At 53.7% G+C, this 15749-nt stretch overlaps 2 protein-coding genes across 17 annotated transcripts; one reads left to right on the forward strand and one right to left on the reverse strand.

The window, feature by feature from the left end:
• Positions 1 to 305: 305 nt before the first annotated feature.
• BAG6 (BAG cochaperone 6) lies at positions 306 to 11329 on the reverse strand. Of its 16 annotated transcripts, none has more exons than XM_060109032.1 (26): positions 11094 to 11329; positions 10288 to 10408; positions 9138 to 9255; positions 8827 to 9023; positions 8538 to 8591; positions 8303 to 8377; positions 7450 to 7688; positions 6809 to 6938; positions 6122 to 6319; positions 5654 to 5906; positions 5223 to 5300; positions 5004 to 5111; positions 4769 to 4881; positions 4573 to 4660; positions 4084 to 4367; positions 3384 to 3681; positions 3057 to 3226; positions 2808 to 2861; positions 2596 to 2698; positions 2380 to 2504; positions 2054 to 2200; positions 1894 to 1953; positions 1640 to 1783; positions 1451 to 1558; positions 782 to 928; positions 306 to 489 (listed from the first exon to the last, which is right to left on the reverse strand). In XM_060109032.1, the coding sequence occupies exons 2-26, from the start codon at positions 10393 to 10395 to the stop codon at positions 394 to 396; spliced, it is 3495 nt and encodes a 1164-aa protein (XP_059965015.1). In that variant the 5' UTR covers positions 10396 to 10408; positions 11094 to 11329; the 3' UTR covers positions 306 to 393. The 16 variants fall into 16 exon arrangements, with proteins under 16 accessions (XP_059965015.1, XP_059965012.1, XP_059965013.1 ...); XM_060109029.1 differs by having other exon boundaries at positions 5223 to 5327; XM_060109030.1 differs by lacking the exon at positions 11094 to 11329 and adding an exon at positions 10892 to 11004 and having other exon boundaries at positions 5223 to 5327.
• A 2197-nt stretch (positions 11330 to 13526) lies between these two features.
• APOM (apolipoprotein M) lies at positions 13527 to 15549 on the forward strand. Its single transcript, XM_060110156.1, has 6 exons — positions 13527 to 13715; positions 14099 to 14253; positions 14541 to 14614; positions 14708 to 14806; positions 14984 to 15082; positions 15468 to 15549. Exons 1-6 carry the CDS (start codon positions 13602 to 13604, stop codon positions 15491 to 15493), a joined length of 567 nt encoding a protein of 188 aa, XP_059966139.1. The 5' UTR covers positions 13527 to 13601; the 3' UTR covers positions 15494 to 15549.
• The last annotated feature ends 200 nt before the right edge of the window (positions 15550 to 15749 follow it).

Below are 15749 nucleotides of genomic sequence, written 5' to 3' on the forward strand. Positions count from 1 at the left end.
TTGGCAATTGAATAGTTTGAGAGCCCTATCCTAGCGTGTACTAGGATATAGGTTTCTTTAAACCATGTAGGTTTCTTTCATCTCATTTACACAGTTTTCCTTGAAAATGGCTGACCTCAAAACAGGCTTATACACTTGTGCTGCACGAACAGTAAAACATCATACTGCACATCTGCTCGTGGTGAAATGTTAAAAGCTGTCTAGTATAGGTGGGTTCTTGGGAATTAATTTATAAAACCAACTTCATAGAAGATTAAGGGGCTTAGACTACTTAACGAAGACAATTTAGAGACCAAAAGAAAGAGCCAGGAAAATCTGACTTTATTTCTTAAATACTGTGAAGGAAGAGGGGAGAAATGGTCCCCTGATGATGGAGGGCCATGGAGCAAAGAGCTAGGGATCCTCAGCAAAGGCCCTGTGGGCATTAGGGAAGCGCTGGGGGCTGTAGTTAGGGTCTTCCTGCAGTCGCTTTTGTATATCAGCCCGGAGCTAGAGAGAGAGAGCAAAGCAGGTTGGAGTGGTACTGGCCCAGCCCCTAGGATCCCAGCAAGCACACACAAGTCATCCCTCAGGAGCTAACATTTCCCCACCAGCCAGGTACTGTCCAGTAGCCCAATATGGCATCACAGCCTTCCCAGATGCCCCTAGGGGAAAACAACACTTTAAAACCAAGTGGTAGCCCCAGACTGACCAGTTCATCTCTGAAGGGATCCAGGGAAGAGGGACCCTAGCCCAATCCCTCCCACTAGACCATCCCTATGCTGCTTCAAGGTGGGGGCACCTGCTGCCTGTAGCTCTCCTGAACCTCTGGTGCCTCCAGGTCCCGGCTCAGGCTCTCGGGGCTCGTCAGGGGCCGAGCTCCGGCTGCCTTAGCTGCCCGGCTCACGGCCTCTGAGAGAAGCAGCTGGGGGCCCTCACCCTGCATCGTCTGGGGGATGGGGTTGAAAGGGAAAAGAGGATCAACATCAGATCCAATGCCCCCACCCAGCTCACCCTTTCCATGAGTCAACCACTGAGTCCCCATGCTAGCGGAGAGAAGGGCAACAGTCCATGTGTAATTTTGACAGCAGAAATGCCTTCCTAATTTTGTTTGGCTCTGGCCAAAAACACCATTGAACGTGCTGGACCTGGTCTTCAAAACAAGAGGGGCAGGATGGGTCAAGCCACCCAGTATTCACAGCTAGCTAGTCCACAAGAGGAAGCCCACCTTAAGGAAGATGGGCCCTGGTCACATGGGGATCGGGCAACTGAGGGATGACAAGGACTGCTGACAAACAGACTAAGGTAAAGGTGTGGGGCAACAACCGTGAGCAAGTCTGAGCCAGAAAGGTTTCCTCATCAATTAAATCGGGGGACTAGGAAGAATTCTTTCCAGCTCTAATTAGTTTGACTCTAAGCACAACAGGGGAATTCGGATAAAGAGGGATCCTCAGGGAAGAGGCAAACCAACCTTGCGTCTCTTGGCAGGCATACCACTGAGGTAGGCATCGCTCAGGGGGGGCTGCGGTTTCACCTTCCGCTGGCTGTGAATGTCCTGCTGGATAATAGGGACCCATTCCTGGGGAGAAAAAGATAAGAAAATAGTAATTCCCACAACTTTCAGCTGCCTTAGCCCACTGGACCGCCTCCTGACACTCACTGGGGGGACTGCAGCTGCCCAAGGTTCTGTCTCAGCTGAAGCTCCATCCTGCTCGTCTCGGGAGCCTCCCTCAGGAGCAGGAGGCGGACCTCGGGACATGGCCTCTTCTGCTGTTGTCCCAGGGGCTGGAGAAGCATTCTCCCGCTGGCAGTCAGACAGTGGGAAGACCCAGGCTTCAGAATTCTCAGCCTCCAGCCCTTCCGGCCCCAGCCCTCCACTCCACATTATCTGGCTCCTCGACCTCTCCCTGGTACCTGAGGCTCAGGGGGAGTTCTCTCTGATCCCTGAACTTCCATTGGCTCCTCAGGAAGCGTCTGTGCAAAAGGACAGAGAAGGAGACCACCACAAAAGGCCCTCTCAGATCTCTGCAGTTCCCTCGAGTCCCCTGACCCCATAGCCCATCAGGTCCCTTACCTGGGGGGGATCACCAACCCTGCGAACATATCTGAGAATGGCATCAGGGCCTACAGGCATGTGCTCCAGTACCACCTGAAGCCTCAGTCCCATCATAGTGGTGAGCCAGCTCACCAAGGACGGATTCACTCCACGAGACATGCGACGCTGGGGGGCAGAAAGCAGACTTGGAACACAAAACCCTCAAACAGCTTTTGAAAGGTACCAAACAGTAAAGGATGGCAGTTTGAAGAAAAAGAAAAAAGAAAAGAAAACTGCAGGATACCTAAGAAAACAGAAACCTGAGGAAACAAAAGGCTGGGAATCTGGGACTGGGTGATGCTTACAATTCGGCCATTGATGACAGCAGCGAGCTCCATCTGCTGTCCCCCCAAGCAGTGCAGGTTCAGGGCCAGGCATTCAAACAGGCCCTGGTTACACAGCTCCAGCAAACGGGCCCCAAATCCACTGTCTGTGGGTGAGAAATAAGGACGGAATGCTGGCACCCAGCAGCCCTGCACATCCAACATGCCCCATTCACCCAGGCCCAGCGAGCCCCTGACCTGTGCAGTGCATCACATGAGCAGCAATGCTATTAAATTGCTCTTGGAGAAATTCCAGGTTTGTCCGGATGATGTCCACACCTGGCTGAACTTGCACCAAAGACTGAGAGACAAAACGCACAAAGACCCCCATTTGAAGCCCTGAGAGACTGGGAGCCGTGGGCTATCCTGACCAGAGCCAAGAGAGGAGGGGATGGGGAAGGGTTACTCACAAAACTCTCCCGCACGTATTCTTCTAGCCCCGTGATCAATGTGTGGGTTGCCGTCTGGGGGGCGGTGTGGGGGGAAGAGAACAGCACAAGTTTAGAGCCAAGTCCCACACCCCTCAAGACACTTCCCCCTCCTCCGCAACCAAGCCCAGGGCTTGAGCTGGGGCAGTCACAGCTTTAGGCAACGGACAAAGTTAGGAATAAGGAACTGAAGGTGAGAAGAAGAGCTCTGGGCCCAAGGTCTTCATTTACCCGGATGTTACCAGGTGTGGGCTCCTGGCCACCCAGATAGTGCTGGTGGAAGAAAGATCGCAGCTGGGGCTGGAGCCGCTGCAGTGGCTGGAAATGCCCGTGGAGAAGCATCACCACGTCCACCATGGAGAAGTTCTGGCACAGAAGAGAGAGCAGTGCCCCAAAGAATCCTAGGGACAGGGGCAGAAGGGAGCAGTGGCCTTTACCACCTGGCTCGCCCACCAGCCCATCAGCCTCACCCCACCTTGGCAATACCCCAACAAAGGCCATCTACCGTCCCCTGGTTGCCCCTCCCTAGAGAAGGCCAAGGCACCCCCATTTGCTCACCGAGAGCCCCATCAGCCCCAGGCTCAAAGATGTTGCTGGATCCACTGAGGCGTTGTATGAAAGCAGCAATACTTTCACTGCTGCCAGCCCGAGCCCCCAGGGAGCCCAGCAGGGAACTCAGCACACCCTGCACCACCGAGGTGAAAAACTCCAGCGGCAGGCTCTCAGGACCCAGGCCTCCAGGACTCCCTGCGCCACCAGAGGGGGACCCTGGTGGAGGCGCCGTCTGCTGTTCTGGGGCCGGAGGCGGGGGTGGGGGCGGAGGGGGCGGAGGTGGCGGAGCAGCTGTTTGTGTCGCCTGCCCCACAGAGAAGGAATGAAGAACAGAAGACAAAGTGAGAATGGGGACAAGGACATAAAAGGGCATCAGGAAGGCACAAATCAACAGGGGTCTGGAAGACATGGAGCTCTATTCCAGTCTTTGCACCTTAAAGCAGAATACACACTGTAGCTTCTCCAGGGCAGAGTCAGGTTGAGCAGCTACCTCTCTCCCTCTGATTGCGTTAGGTCAGAAAGCAGTGACCCAAAGTACTATGCTTCTCTCTCCAAGCCCTGTTTTCCTCATCTCCAAAATGGAGGGTTCGGAGTCAATAAATTCCCAAGTTTCCTTCCAAGTGGCAATATAATGGCAACAAGACTCCAGTGCTTGGCTGGGCCCAGGAACAGGAAGGGTGAAGTAAGGAGTAAGCCAGCCACTCACCTGCAAGAAGTCAGTCATGCCCTGGAGAAAGGCAGGGACACCAGGCATCGCCACAGTAATGGTGGGAGAAGCCATGCCAGGCCCTCCAGCCCCTGGCCCTGCAGGCCCCAGCAGGTTCCCCAGAAGCTGAGAGAATTGAAGATCAGAGGCGGAGGGTTGAGGAGGTGGAGGCTGGGCGGGCCCTCCGGGGGCAGGGCCAGCTGTGGTAGCTGTGTTGGTGGTGCCGGCACTGGCTGACGCAGTGGCAGGGGCTGGAGGTGGAGCCATTCCTGGGGTCCCCTGAGCTACAGGGGCCAAAAGAGGAAAGTTGAAATCTCAAGAAAATCAAGACCCCACAGCATCTCCATTCTGGTCTTCCCAGTAGGAAAGCAAGAACAAAGGAATACGGAGAGAAATGGAAAGTGCCAGTGAGGAGACCGGGAAGGGAGCATCAGCCTTCAGAGCCAGGGAGACCTCTTCAGTTTGAAGTGGGGAAGAACAAGTACTCACCCACAAGGACAGGCTGCATAAGAAGCTGCCCCACGAGGCCGCTCACCATCTGGGCTAAAGAGGCGTTGGTCCCCAGACCAGTGCCCGGCTGAGGGGAGAGGAGAAGGGCAGGCTTTCAGTCTTGGCCTCTCCGTGCCCCACCGTAGGATTTTCTCCCCACACTCTTCCCCAGTGGAACTCCCCCACCCCTACTCACCAGAGCCCCCGAGACTGGGGGCCCCCCAGGATGGGAAGGCCGAGCCTGTGGAGGGGTGGGCCGGGCAATCACCACCCGGGTGGGAGCTGTCGGGAAGCCTGGCACCTGCTGTCCTGTGGGTGGCAGAGGGGAGAGACCGAAAAGGGCTGAGGGCCGGGCCCTGGCCTGCCAGTGGATGATGCCCACCACCGTGGACCAGGCCCCACCTCCCAGGCTTCCCCTTTCAGGTCATTACCTGCGGCCGCGGAGGCAACAGCTGCCACCATGGCCTGATGTGTGATCTGGTGGGCGACGGCGTGCATGAACTCAGGGGGCAGGGAGGGCAGCTGGATGTGGGTGGAGCCTGGGGGGTGGGTCTGATGTAACCTTGAACCTGGACCCCCTTCAACCCACCCACTTGGCCCTACCCCTTCTCTACCCAGAGCTCAGCCTGCTCTGATGCCCTCACTCTTACCCAGGGTCTGGCCATGACCAGGGGGTCCTAGGGGGCCAGTGGGAGCACTCGGAACTCCACCGGGCTGTGTGCCAGAATCTGGGTAAGGAGACAGAGAGAGTGGCCCTGAGACAGGCGGGGCCAAGGCCTAACTGTATCCTCCTGAGATCGGCGCGCTTCAGGCTTCCACTCCCCCGACCACAAAGCCTGCCTTTCACTCCATCTAGCCAAGGAGGAGATACTCCCTTCACCATGCAAACAACTCTCTGAGGACAAGTAGTTCTTCCTGCCCCTCCCCCCACACACCAACCAGAAGAGCTTCTGCTCGGTCCCCCTACCACCGCCATCAGCCCTGGCCTCTCCTTCCCCACCCTGGCGCCCTCACACCTCAGTGCCAACCCCACCTCCCACATGGCGCTGCTCTTCTCTGCCAGCGACTGTTCCTAACTCACCTTGAATGTTCATGTGCATCATAACCACGGGTTCCACGCTCTGGTGGGAAATCCGGATGACCCTCGGGTGGCTGGCGGTCGGTGGGGGAGCCGGTCCTGGTGGGGCAGCTCCCTCAGTCGAAGACTCGACAGTGGTAGAAGAGGGGGCCAGGGACGAGGCCTGCCCAGGACCAGGGGGAGGTGCCTCCGCACTGGGAGTCGGAGGGGGCCGGGTCCCATTCCCCGTCATGGTCACAGTGGTCCCCACGTTGATCTGCACGAGAGATGGATGGGGCAGAAGTGAGAAAAACACCAGAGTCTAACCCAGAGCACCCCACGACACACTGTACTTCTAAAGGCTCCTTCATCCTGCGTCACCACGTTTCCAAAGTATGCTCCCCTTCTAACCTCTTTTGAGCCCAACAGCTATGCTGGATCGTTCCACTGACAGACCTCCATTCTCCCTCAGGCCAGGCTCCCCTGACCCACCTGGATGGGGATGGCTGCCTGCTGGAGCACCATGGGGGTGGTGTAGTGAGACATGGGCCGGACCACATGCAGGTGACGCGGCGGCGCACACGCCAGATTGCAACGCAGGTCAGACAACGCCACAAAGGTGTTGCCCAGCAGCCGCAGGCTCTCCCCGACCAAGTTGATCAAGCGCTGGTCCTCCTCACGGCCCTCTTGCTGTACTCCCCGGGGCCAAACACAGAAAGGCAGAAAACATTAGGCTAGAATCCAGCTCGCTAACAAAAACAGCACCTTCTTGAAATTCTCACATTCTCCCATCCTCTACGTCTTCAAGCACGTGCTTAGAAGCTTCTGTGTAGACCACATCTTTGCAAGTAAATTCTATTTTATACACATTAACAGCTTCCTGATAAAATAAGCCCTACAATGAATCAGTTACCACCTGCTAATCTCCCTTACTTTATAAACTTCCTAAATAACTCACTAAAGGGATCAAGAGGGTGCGAGGACAGTGACAGTGGCCATGATGAAGATGGCAGGGAGAAAAAGATCCTCCTTCTCTGTCACGGAGGAAAAGATCACTTCCTTCCAAATCTAAAGGGCAGCTATTCTGTCAAAGGCAGTGTCTTCTGCGGGGGGAAGGGGTGATCTGCATTTCTCCCTGCCCCACTGGGGAGTACCGGGCGAGGGGGTGGGCGGGCTCACATTGTTATTGTAGTCTGTAGTGGCGGCGGCGCCCAGAACCTCATAGTAGCGCTGCAGGAAGGGCTGGAGGCGGCTCTCAAGCCGCTGTAGCTCCTGAAGCACCTCAACATACTCCGCAGGGGAAGGATGGCTGTGGGCAACCCCAAGGGGCAGTGAGCCAAGGCTTCCCTCAGATTCCCAACCTCACCATATCTGCCCGACTTCTTCCTGGCCTCCCAGACCCCTGGCCCAATCCCTTCCTGAACTAGCAGAGCTTCTGTTCTTTAACCTCACCCAGGGGAAGATGGGAAGAGAAAAATAAACTGCTTCCACCCTCCCCACCATACAATCCTGTACCTACAATGGCAAAACACTAACCCTAAAAAACAGACGGGGCCTGTGTGAACTCAGGAGAGAATCTTGATCAGGCTCAGGAAGCACCACTTGGATTTCTCTGCCCCAGGGAGAGCGGAGCTTCTGGCTCAGGGGCCAGTCCTAGCCCCATTTACCTACGCTGGAGCCCCTCCCTGCCCCTCAACACTAACTCTACAGGTATAACCCCTAAGCAATCCTTCCTCTCCCATCAGACCTTCCCTGGTCCTCATACTTCACTTAGAATCCCCAACCCACCCCTACCCCAAAAGGTTCCCTCCATCTCTCACTTGGGTGCATTTGTGTCTGGGGCAGGTGTTGGGCCCGCTGGGGCTGGGCCAGAAGGGGAGAGCTCCGGGCTCTGGGCAGGGGCACGCTCCTCCACCTCTTCTGCCTCCATGGGCTCCCGAGGAGGCACTTCACTTTCGACCGGTTCTGATGTTGGAGAGCTCAAGGCTACTGGCTCCGAGGCCACAGCTGGCGTCTGTGGGGGCGCCTGACTCTGCTGGGCTTGGGGTCCCCCTCGGCACTGAAGGTGGGGAGGAGTCAGGACACCAAAGGCAAGATGAGACAGCGGCAGAAGATTCCTCAGGTCGAAGCAGGCTGAGCGGAGAACGCGCTAACTCGGCTCCCTGAAGGCAGGGCTCCGCGTCTGCACCCGACTCCCTGGCAACTCCCTAAGACTTCCACAAGTTAGATGCGTGACGAATACCTATGAGACTTGCAAACCCATTACTAACAAAAAGTATGGCCTGTAGCTTCCTAACCTCCAAGAGAAAAGAAGGAAAGGCCACTGGTTGCAAACGCGAACTAATAAAATTAGGCCAACCCAGTATCAAATATGAGAAGCGAGGAATAGAAAAGCATGGAATCCGTATTTAACTGAAAAAACATGCCGTGAGAATCATCTGACAGGTCTGCAACAAACTGCCCAGATACCCAGTACTTAGAGGACTGGCAGGGACGAAACAGCCTCACAAACATACTTTTTCTGCCCGAAAGAATGAAGACTGCAAAGAGACTAGATTAGGAGGGGAGAATCCAGTGGATGTGGCCAGTCATGCCCCCACCCCTAGGCTGAGAGAAAAGGGGTAGGGAGGACGCTGTGAGACAGACAGACCCTAGCCAGCCCTGCCCACTCACCTCCATCCGGGATAGTAAGGTCTGTATATCCCTGATCATGTGCTGAGCCATCACCAGCCGTACTCGGGGCTCACTCTACAACAGGAGAGAGAAGATCAGGACAGGTATGAGATAAGCCACAAGCTCCACCACCTATTAAACCAGGTCCCAGCCATCTCCTCAGCCAGATCCGCCCCCACTTCATGGCCTCGTTCTCCCAGATCCCCTTCCCTGACCCTCCCAGGCCCCGTGATACCTGAATCGGGGCCTGTTCCATGTTGATGTGAACATCCACAGCAGAGCCGTCACTCTGGGGAAAGGGTAAGGGAAGTTGCTCTGGGAGAAGTCAAATACTAAGGCCCCCACACTTCCAACTGATTCTCTGGAGCCCCACCCCCTATCTCCTTAAAGACTGAGGCCATCATCAGACCACAGGGCCCTCCAAACCCTATCTAAAGACCGAGACACCTGTTTTATAAGCTCCTGACTGCTACCACAACTAAAACTCCCCCAGAAAAACCCTCCCATGTGAAACACAAGCTTACAGGAAGATTGAAGGTTCCAACCATGACATAGCTGTTGGCATTCCGGTCATGAACAGAGGCCCCAGGCCCCCGAGTACCAGGCGGGGGTCCCCCACCATGGGTGGCTGAGGCAGACCCTGTTCCAGAAGACGCTCCAGAAGGGAGCTGAGTCTGAGGAGGAGCCCGTTCCACAAGGTGGATAACCTTTCCCCCAACATCTGCAGAAAAAAAGATACACACTGAAACATTGTATGATCAAGTAAACGCATGGCCTCAGCTCATCCCTCTGAACAGCAGCGGCAAGCTCTGAACTGCCTCCCCCACCCCCTTACTGTATTCCTGGAGCTTCTTATCATCCTGCAGAACTCGCCCTTGGTAGATAAGCCGTTGTTTCTCAGAGGGGATGCTGACAGAGGCAGCAATGTGCTCCTTAAACTCCTTTACATTCATCTGTAAGAAAGAGACATAAATAGGAATCAGGGAATGGAAGAAAAAGGAAGGACAGCAGAGGGACAACCGACTTGTGAGGGGTAAAAACCATCCCATCATAAAATCACTACCTGCCTGTCTTAATTGTGAGGTAATTATTGTGCAAAGCCCTGAACTAAAGCAACACCTATCAAAATACATACAATAAACATAAGGAACTTCAGGTTATAAACCTAGAACAAAACTACAGGGCTGAAAAACAGAAAAGTCAACTGACGTTCTCTTCTCTCCTTCTCTGCCTGGCTCCCAAAGGAATGTGTGTGTCTAAAGATACCGGTGACCCCTCCCCAAACACAGAACAATACCAACACTGTAATCTCAAAGATAAAAGCAGTGACAAAGAAGATGGAGTAGAAAATCAGATTAAGGAAGGCAGACTCAAGCAAGAAGAAAGAAAAAGGGGCAAACCAGAAAAACATTCTTCCTAACTAGACAACTGACTCTTGAGAAGTACCAAGCTGTTTACATGCACCTAATCACACAAGCCTATGTGGTTTCCTTAAATACACGTAACACCGTGTTTTAATACTATAAGTCAACCAGCTCACAATTTTGTGTATTAGGTCTCTACCTGCATTATAAGCATTACAGGATCTGATTTCTATCCCTTATATGCACAGTACAGACCTCACCAATTTTTGTTTTTAAGACACGTTTGTATTTTAGGTCTGTGTGTTCTCCTTCCTTTCCCAAAGGCAGGAGCCATGTCTCTCCCTGTGGGCTGGGGTTCATCTATGATGTTGGAATACTGACTCCTTCTTCCTTCTTTCCCTCTACACTGAGTTTTATCCAGGTGGAGGAAAGCAAAAGAAAATCTGCCTTCCCCAACAAAAACCAAAGAGGAAACATCAGAAAATGTTCTGGCTACAATATGAACAAAGGAATCAATGAAAGAAAAATTTTGAAAACCAGAAAATTAGGCTTTTCTCTCAGAATAAGGAACCTATAAGAGGAAGAGTTAATGGGTGTCTCCCAGAAGTACTGGGGTCTCACCTGGGCCCCCACAATAAAGGTCCGGGTCTGAGAGTCCAGGGTCTTCACCAGCACCTCCAGGCTGTCAGGTTCCTCCATAGTGGTACTGGTACTATCATTGGGCTCCATGGCCGACAGCTCTCTAAGGAAGAATGTTATGAGGGAGGTCCGCTGTCGCCCAGAGGAGATTTTTATATACCCGGAAGCCTCCCCGGCCCGAGACTCCGCCCCAATACCTAAAGAGTTTCTCTCACACAGGCACACACACTCACACCCTCCCCCATTCCCCTTCAGATTCCGGGGCACAGGGAGAGAAACACAAAGGGCAAGAGATCGACGGCACAGGGAGCTGGAGGACGGCAGGTGGGAGGGGCTCCACGATGCCAATCACAATAAGGGAGGGCTAGTCGGGCTAGGAATCAGGGAAGGAAGGAAACACAAGACCAGTGTCATCACTGGTCGCGATAAGACAAGGGCCCGAGAAGTCGGCAAACCCTGGGACAACGAGAGACCGAGGGTCGCGCCAGACTCTGCGGAGAAACTGGTTTCGCGCACGCGCGCCACGCCACGCCACGCCCATCGAACCCGCCTAAGTCATCACAGACCCGAAATGACGGACACTCACGGTGGGCCAGATCTGCTGACTGCCTCCCTCTTCCACCTAGCCTCGGTGCTCTAGCAGAGCGACGCAACCAACACAGACCAAACACACACCCACACACACCAAACACACACACACCCCCACACCCCCACACACACCCCACAACCCCGCAGCTCCGCCCCCGACTTCCCCACGGTACCGTCACTTCCGGCCTCCCCCAGCCTACCTCGGATGGCCACTTCCGTTTCCGACAGTATTTGGGGATCGCGAGGCGGTACTTCCGGCTCCCCCCAGGTCCCCAAGCTTTACTTTTGTGGGGCTCGACGAGAAAGTTCGCGGCCCCAAATAGTGAGTTCCTGGGGGCTAAACGGGCCGGGGCCGGCCTAGATGGGAGGGAGCCGAGCGCCCCGAAGAGCCGCCGCCGCCGCCGCCTCCGTCGCCCGGGAGACCGTACTGCGCTTGCGTGCGTCGCACTACGCATGCGTACACACTTAGGCATCTCCCCACCCCCGCCGGCGCTGTCCATTTCTTACGTGCGCGCGCTTAAGCAGTAGGGGGTTGTGGTGGCCGCTATAAATGCCTGAAAAAAAATTATCAGGTGGGACTCTTCGACTGCCTCGAGAGCGGCTTTGAACAGTTATATGGATCTTGGAGTTTGGAGACTGGGGATTGTGCCTCGTTAATCTATGTTAGAATCTTGGCCGGCAGAGAATTTGAGGCGGCACTGTCCTGGCCACCTAGAATTGTCTTCCTCTTACCATCGTCCTCGTTGCGCCACTCCTTCGGCGCTTCCGGAAGTCACCCTTTCCATAGGCCGTTGGAGGTGGCTCTCGAGCTGATTTGCGTGCGTTGGCTTCGTTGGGTTTGACCTCGGTTTTGCCCGGTGGGCGTTTTGTGGCGCCATGTTCTTCCCGGGAGGTGTGCGGCCGAGGGGACACGCCATGTTTTGGAGAAGCTAAGGATTTACTACCTTTCAGGACTTTTGTCTAAAAAAGGACGCCTCCGAATTTGGGAATTGGGAGCAAATGGAGTTACACTGGACCGAAACACAAGACTCTGACCCTGGGGAATTGAAAGGGCCGCCTAAGGGCTTCTGCGGTCCGGAGGTCCGGGGAGATTATCGTCCCTCTGTCCTCTTCTCCCCCAGCCCCTCGGGCAGGGGCCTGGGCCCCGCGGTGCTGCCACTCCAGCCAGACCCGTTGCTGCCAGTGTGCCTGCCTCTGGTGCCCATCCTTTCTGGGATTCGTAGTTTATACCTAAGTCCCAGTACTGTTTCAACTAAGAGTTGTAGTAATCACCTGTACATGAGCCCCTAGTTTGTGCCAGCCAGTTTGCTGAGGGTCTCACGTACTGTCATATTTAAAAGGCTTTCAACATCTGAGGTAACTATTACATCCATTTTACAGATGAGTACACCTAGGCGAATGTAAGTGGCAGAACTGACAAATTCAGGCCTACCAGACTCCCTTGGGTTAATCACTTCTACTTTACTGCCCCAATAACTTGTATTTTAGTTTTTTTTATTTAAAATGTCAAACATTACCCCAAAACAGTAATAATGAACCCTCATATACACATCATCCAAAGTTTATTCTTTTAACGAAATCGCAAGCCCATAGCAAGCCTCACCTCTCAGAACAAACCTTTATGGCAGTCTGTGGGTTATAAATAATCTATAAAAGAAGCCCCACACCTTCCATTACATTAACTGCTCCACCCACTTGGCACTCACTACCCAATGACTGCCTCCTGACAATTCTTTCCCTACCTCCTGTTACTTGAGAACTTAATACCCACCAGAGACTAATAAGTACTTTACAAACACTACTATTAATTACAGCGAATATTTATTTTGGACTTACGTGCAGGCCTTTGCTATGGGCTTTATGTGCATTAGCTCTTTTAATCCTATGAGATGGATGACTTGCTCATTTTACAGATGAAAAAACAGGCATAAAGATTAATAAAATTATCCAAGATCAGTAAGTAGAGTTAAGGGTTTGGACCCACTCTGCCTGACACCACTGTCTGTTCTCTTTGACCACTAGATTATGTAGTCTCCTACTTATAGTAATAAACATTGAGTGAATGAACTCATGTGTCAGCAAACTTTTCTGGGGGGTGTACATATTGTTTCCCCAATTAACAACTTCAGAGGGAAAGCCTCCCATCCACCATGCTCCAGCACCTGGTTCATACCTGTTCTAAAGCACTTACCAGGTTGTACTGCAATGATTTGTTTATACAGCTAGTTTTCCATAGACTGACTTCTTCAAGGCCAGGGACTGTGTCTTATTCATTGTTATGTTCCCAGGGCTTAGCCAGTTCCTGACCAACAGCTGGAACTCAAAAGCAGTTTGCTAAGTGAGCGAATGAAAGAATCAATCCACTTCTCTTTAGTGCTGCACAGCACAGCAGATATCCCGGCTCAGATATGGGTTAAAAGACCACAGGCCTACCTGGAGGGCTCAGCTCTCTTAATTCCTGGGGGACCCTGGACATGCCAGGATGTATTGTGGAGTAGTTGCATTGAGAAGATGGGGAGGAAGTCCCAAACACTGTAAGTAATCCAGGCTTGGGTTGGAAAACAAGGTTGAAGTTACTCATTAGCAGGTGAAAGGGTCAAGGGTCGAGGCAAGGGGGCTGGAAGCAGAGTGGACTGAGCAGCCAGTGGGGGAGAGCAGTTAAGGCACCAGCCACTCCACGCAGACCCCCAGCTCCCTCCTGCCTGAAGATGTTCCACCAAATGTGGGCAGCTCTACTCTACCTCTGTGGCATTCTCCTTAACTCCATCTACCAGTGCCCTGAGCACAGGCAGCTGACAACGGAAGGACTAGATGGGAAAGAGGTATGGACTGAGAATGTGGGAAGCTTTGCCGGGTTGGGGGTTGGGGGGGCCTTGAGAAGTGGCCTAGGATGACCAAAAAGCCACACTGGGAAAGGAAGGGAGGAAGAGGGTGTGGGTGTTGTGATGATGAAAGCAAGAAGTAAAAAAAAATATTAGTACTGTGGTCATCAATGTGAAGACATGTAGAATTGGGAGGTGGGGTTTACTGAGGAGGGGCAAAGAGGAAAACTCATTTAATGACTCCTTGTCATGGATCCAACCCTCAGTTGGAAAAAGGCAGCCAACACCTTCACCCCTAAGCATTGTCGTTCTGACTGATGAAGAGGTTGAATGGATTCTGTAGTGAGACCCACCTTCTTCTGCTCCCCTCGTTGTCTCTCCAGTTCCCAGAGCCCCACCTGGGCCGGTGGTACTTTATCGCAGGGGCAGCTCCCACCAAGGAGGAGTTGGCGACTTTTGACCCTGTGGACAACATTGTCTTCAACATGGCCGTGGGCTCTGCCCCCAGGCAGCTCCAGCTTCGAGCTACCATCCGCACGTGAGTGGTGAGGAGGCAGAGGCACCAGTAGGTACGGTCTCTGCCTCAAGTGTGAGCACCGCCCACAGGAGCTGGGCTCTTTGGCACATCCATTATTCTTGGTCCACTGGAGTTCAACAGCTCTATTAGTTTCCCTCGGGAGAGATAGGGACCTAACCATCCCTTGGTAGCCTGAAACCCAAGGGGACCCAGGCTTCAAGAGGGAATAAGATGGAATAAATAGAGGCTGGTACTGAGTGGTTGAGGTGTCACTCAGTCTTTCTTCCTTGTCACCACCACCTCTGCAGGAAAAATGGGCTCTGTGCGCCCCGGAAATGGATCTACCACCTGTCTGAGGGGAGCACAGATCTCAGAACCGAAGGTTGGTTCTCTCCAGCCCTCACTCTCCTCAAGCCCCCTGGGCTTGCTTGCTTCTGTACCTCAGTCCTCACACTTTCCCCACCCACCCGGACAGGCCGCCCTGACATGAAGACCAAGCTCTTCTCCAGCGCATGCCCAGGCGGAATCATGCTGAAAGAGACAGGCCAGGGTTACCAGCGCTTCCTCCTCTACAGTGAGTGAGGGTGCCAGGCAGGAAGCGCTGGGGGGAAGCGGGGGCGGGGGGCAAGAGAGCCCCTTTCTCTGGGCTCCGTGACATCATCCCGGGAAGGGCTTCGTGCTTCCATGAGGGCCTCACCAGGGGCGGTGCTGAGAAACATGGGCTTTCACGGGCCTTGCCTTGCTCTTCCAGATCGCTCACCACACCCTCCCGAGAAGTGTGTGGAGGAATTCCAGTCCCTGACCTCCTGCCTCGACTTTAAGGCCTTCTTACTGACTCCCAGGAATCAAGGTGAGGGGTGGAGTCCCAGAGGAAACAAGTAGGACTCACCAAGTCTTCTGTGAGCGCTGGATGAAAGGGACTCAAGTGGCGTCACCAGAGGGCATGGCCAAAGGCCGACATCATCACATTGTTGACACTTCCATTTGTGTCTGACTGTGATGGCACCACAGGGAGCCAGGATGGGCTCTGGGATACTCGAGAGAGGTTTCTGAGTTGGCAGTGGATGAAAGGGGCAGACGGGGCAGAGGTCTGTAGGGAAAAAAGGCCCGAGACCCCTTCTCTGACACGGGGGAATGAGGGAGTGCATTCTTCCTCATCCCATTACCATCAACCTTGCCTCTCTCCCTGGGTCTCCTTCCTTTTCATCCTCTTTTTTTCTCCCTCCTCCCACCAGAGACCTGTGAGCTGTCCAGTAACTGACCTGTGGTTTCATCTGTGCCCCCCAGATGGATACAGTGGGAACTGAGATTGTGCTGGGGGGAGAAGCTGGAGACTCTTAACTCCCTTTCAAGAATAAAGATGATTTTTCAATCCTCATCTCATTTGGGGGTTTGTCTCCCAACATCAGTCCCACTCCCCCCATTTCAATACTCCCTCTGGACCTTCTACCACCTAAGCCCCCAGCTGGACGGCGTCAGGAAGGACACTGAGTGACAGTAATTCTCACTCTTCGTGG

Source organism: Mesoplodon densirostris, chromosome 10, assembly GCF_025265405.1.
Source record: "Mesoplodon densirostris isolate mMesDen1 chromosome 10, mMesDen1 primary haplotype, whole genome shotgun sequence".
NCBI classification, from domain to species: Eukaryota; Metazoa; Chordata; class Mammalia; order Artiodactyla; family Ziphiidae; genus Mesoplodon; species Mesoplodon densirostris.

What these genes read in the sequence shown, in the direction of transcription:
- BAG6 (XM_060109029.1), bottom strand. Translation starts at nt 10,395, where the DNA reads ATGGAGCCCAATGATAGTACCAGTACCACTATGGAGGAACCTGACAGC. An exon ending in CCCCAGTCTCGGGGGCTCTG is followed by an intron (nt 4,661 to 4,768) that starts GTGAGTAGGGGT and finishes CTCTCCCCTCAG; the next exon opens with CCGGGCACTGGTCTGGGGAC. An exon ending in GGGTTGGTGATCCCCCCCAG is followed by an intron (nt 1,954 to 2,053) that starts GTAAGGGACCTG and finishes CCTTTTGCACAG; the next exon opens with ACGCTTCCTGAGGAGCCAAT.
- APOM (XM_060110156.1), top strand. Translation starts at nt 13,602, where the DNA reads ATGTTCCACCAAATGTGGGCAGCTCTACTCTACCTCTGTGGCATTCTC. An exon ending in AAGGACTAGATGGGAAAGAG is followed by an intron (nt 13,716 to 14,098) that starts GTATGGACTGAG and finishes TTGTCTCTCCAG; the next exon opens with TTCCCAGAGCCCCACCTGGG. An exon ending in CCAGCGCTTCCTCCTCTACA is followed by an intron (nt 14,807 to 14,983) that starts GTGAGTGAGGGT and finishes TTGCTCTTCCAG; the next exon opens with ATCGCTCACCACACCCTCCC.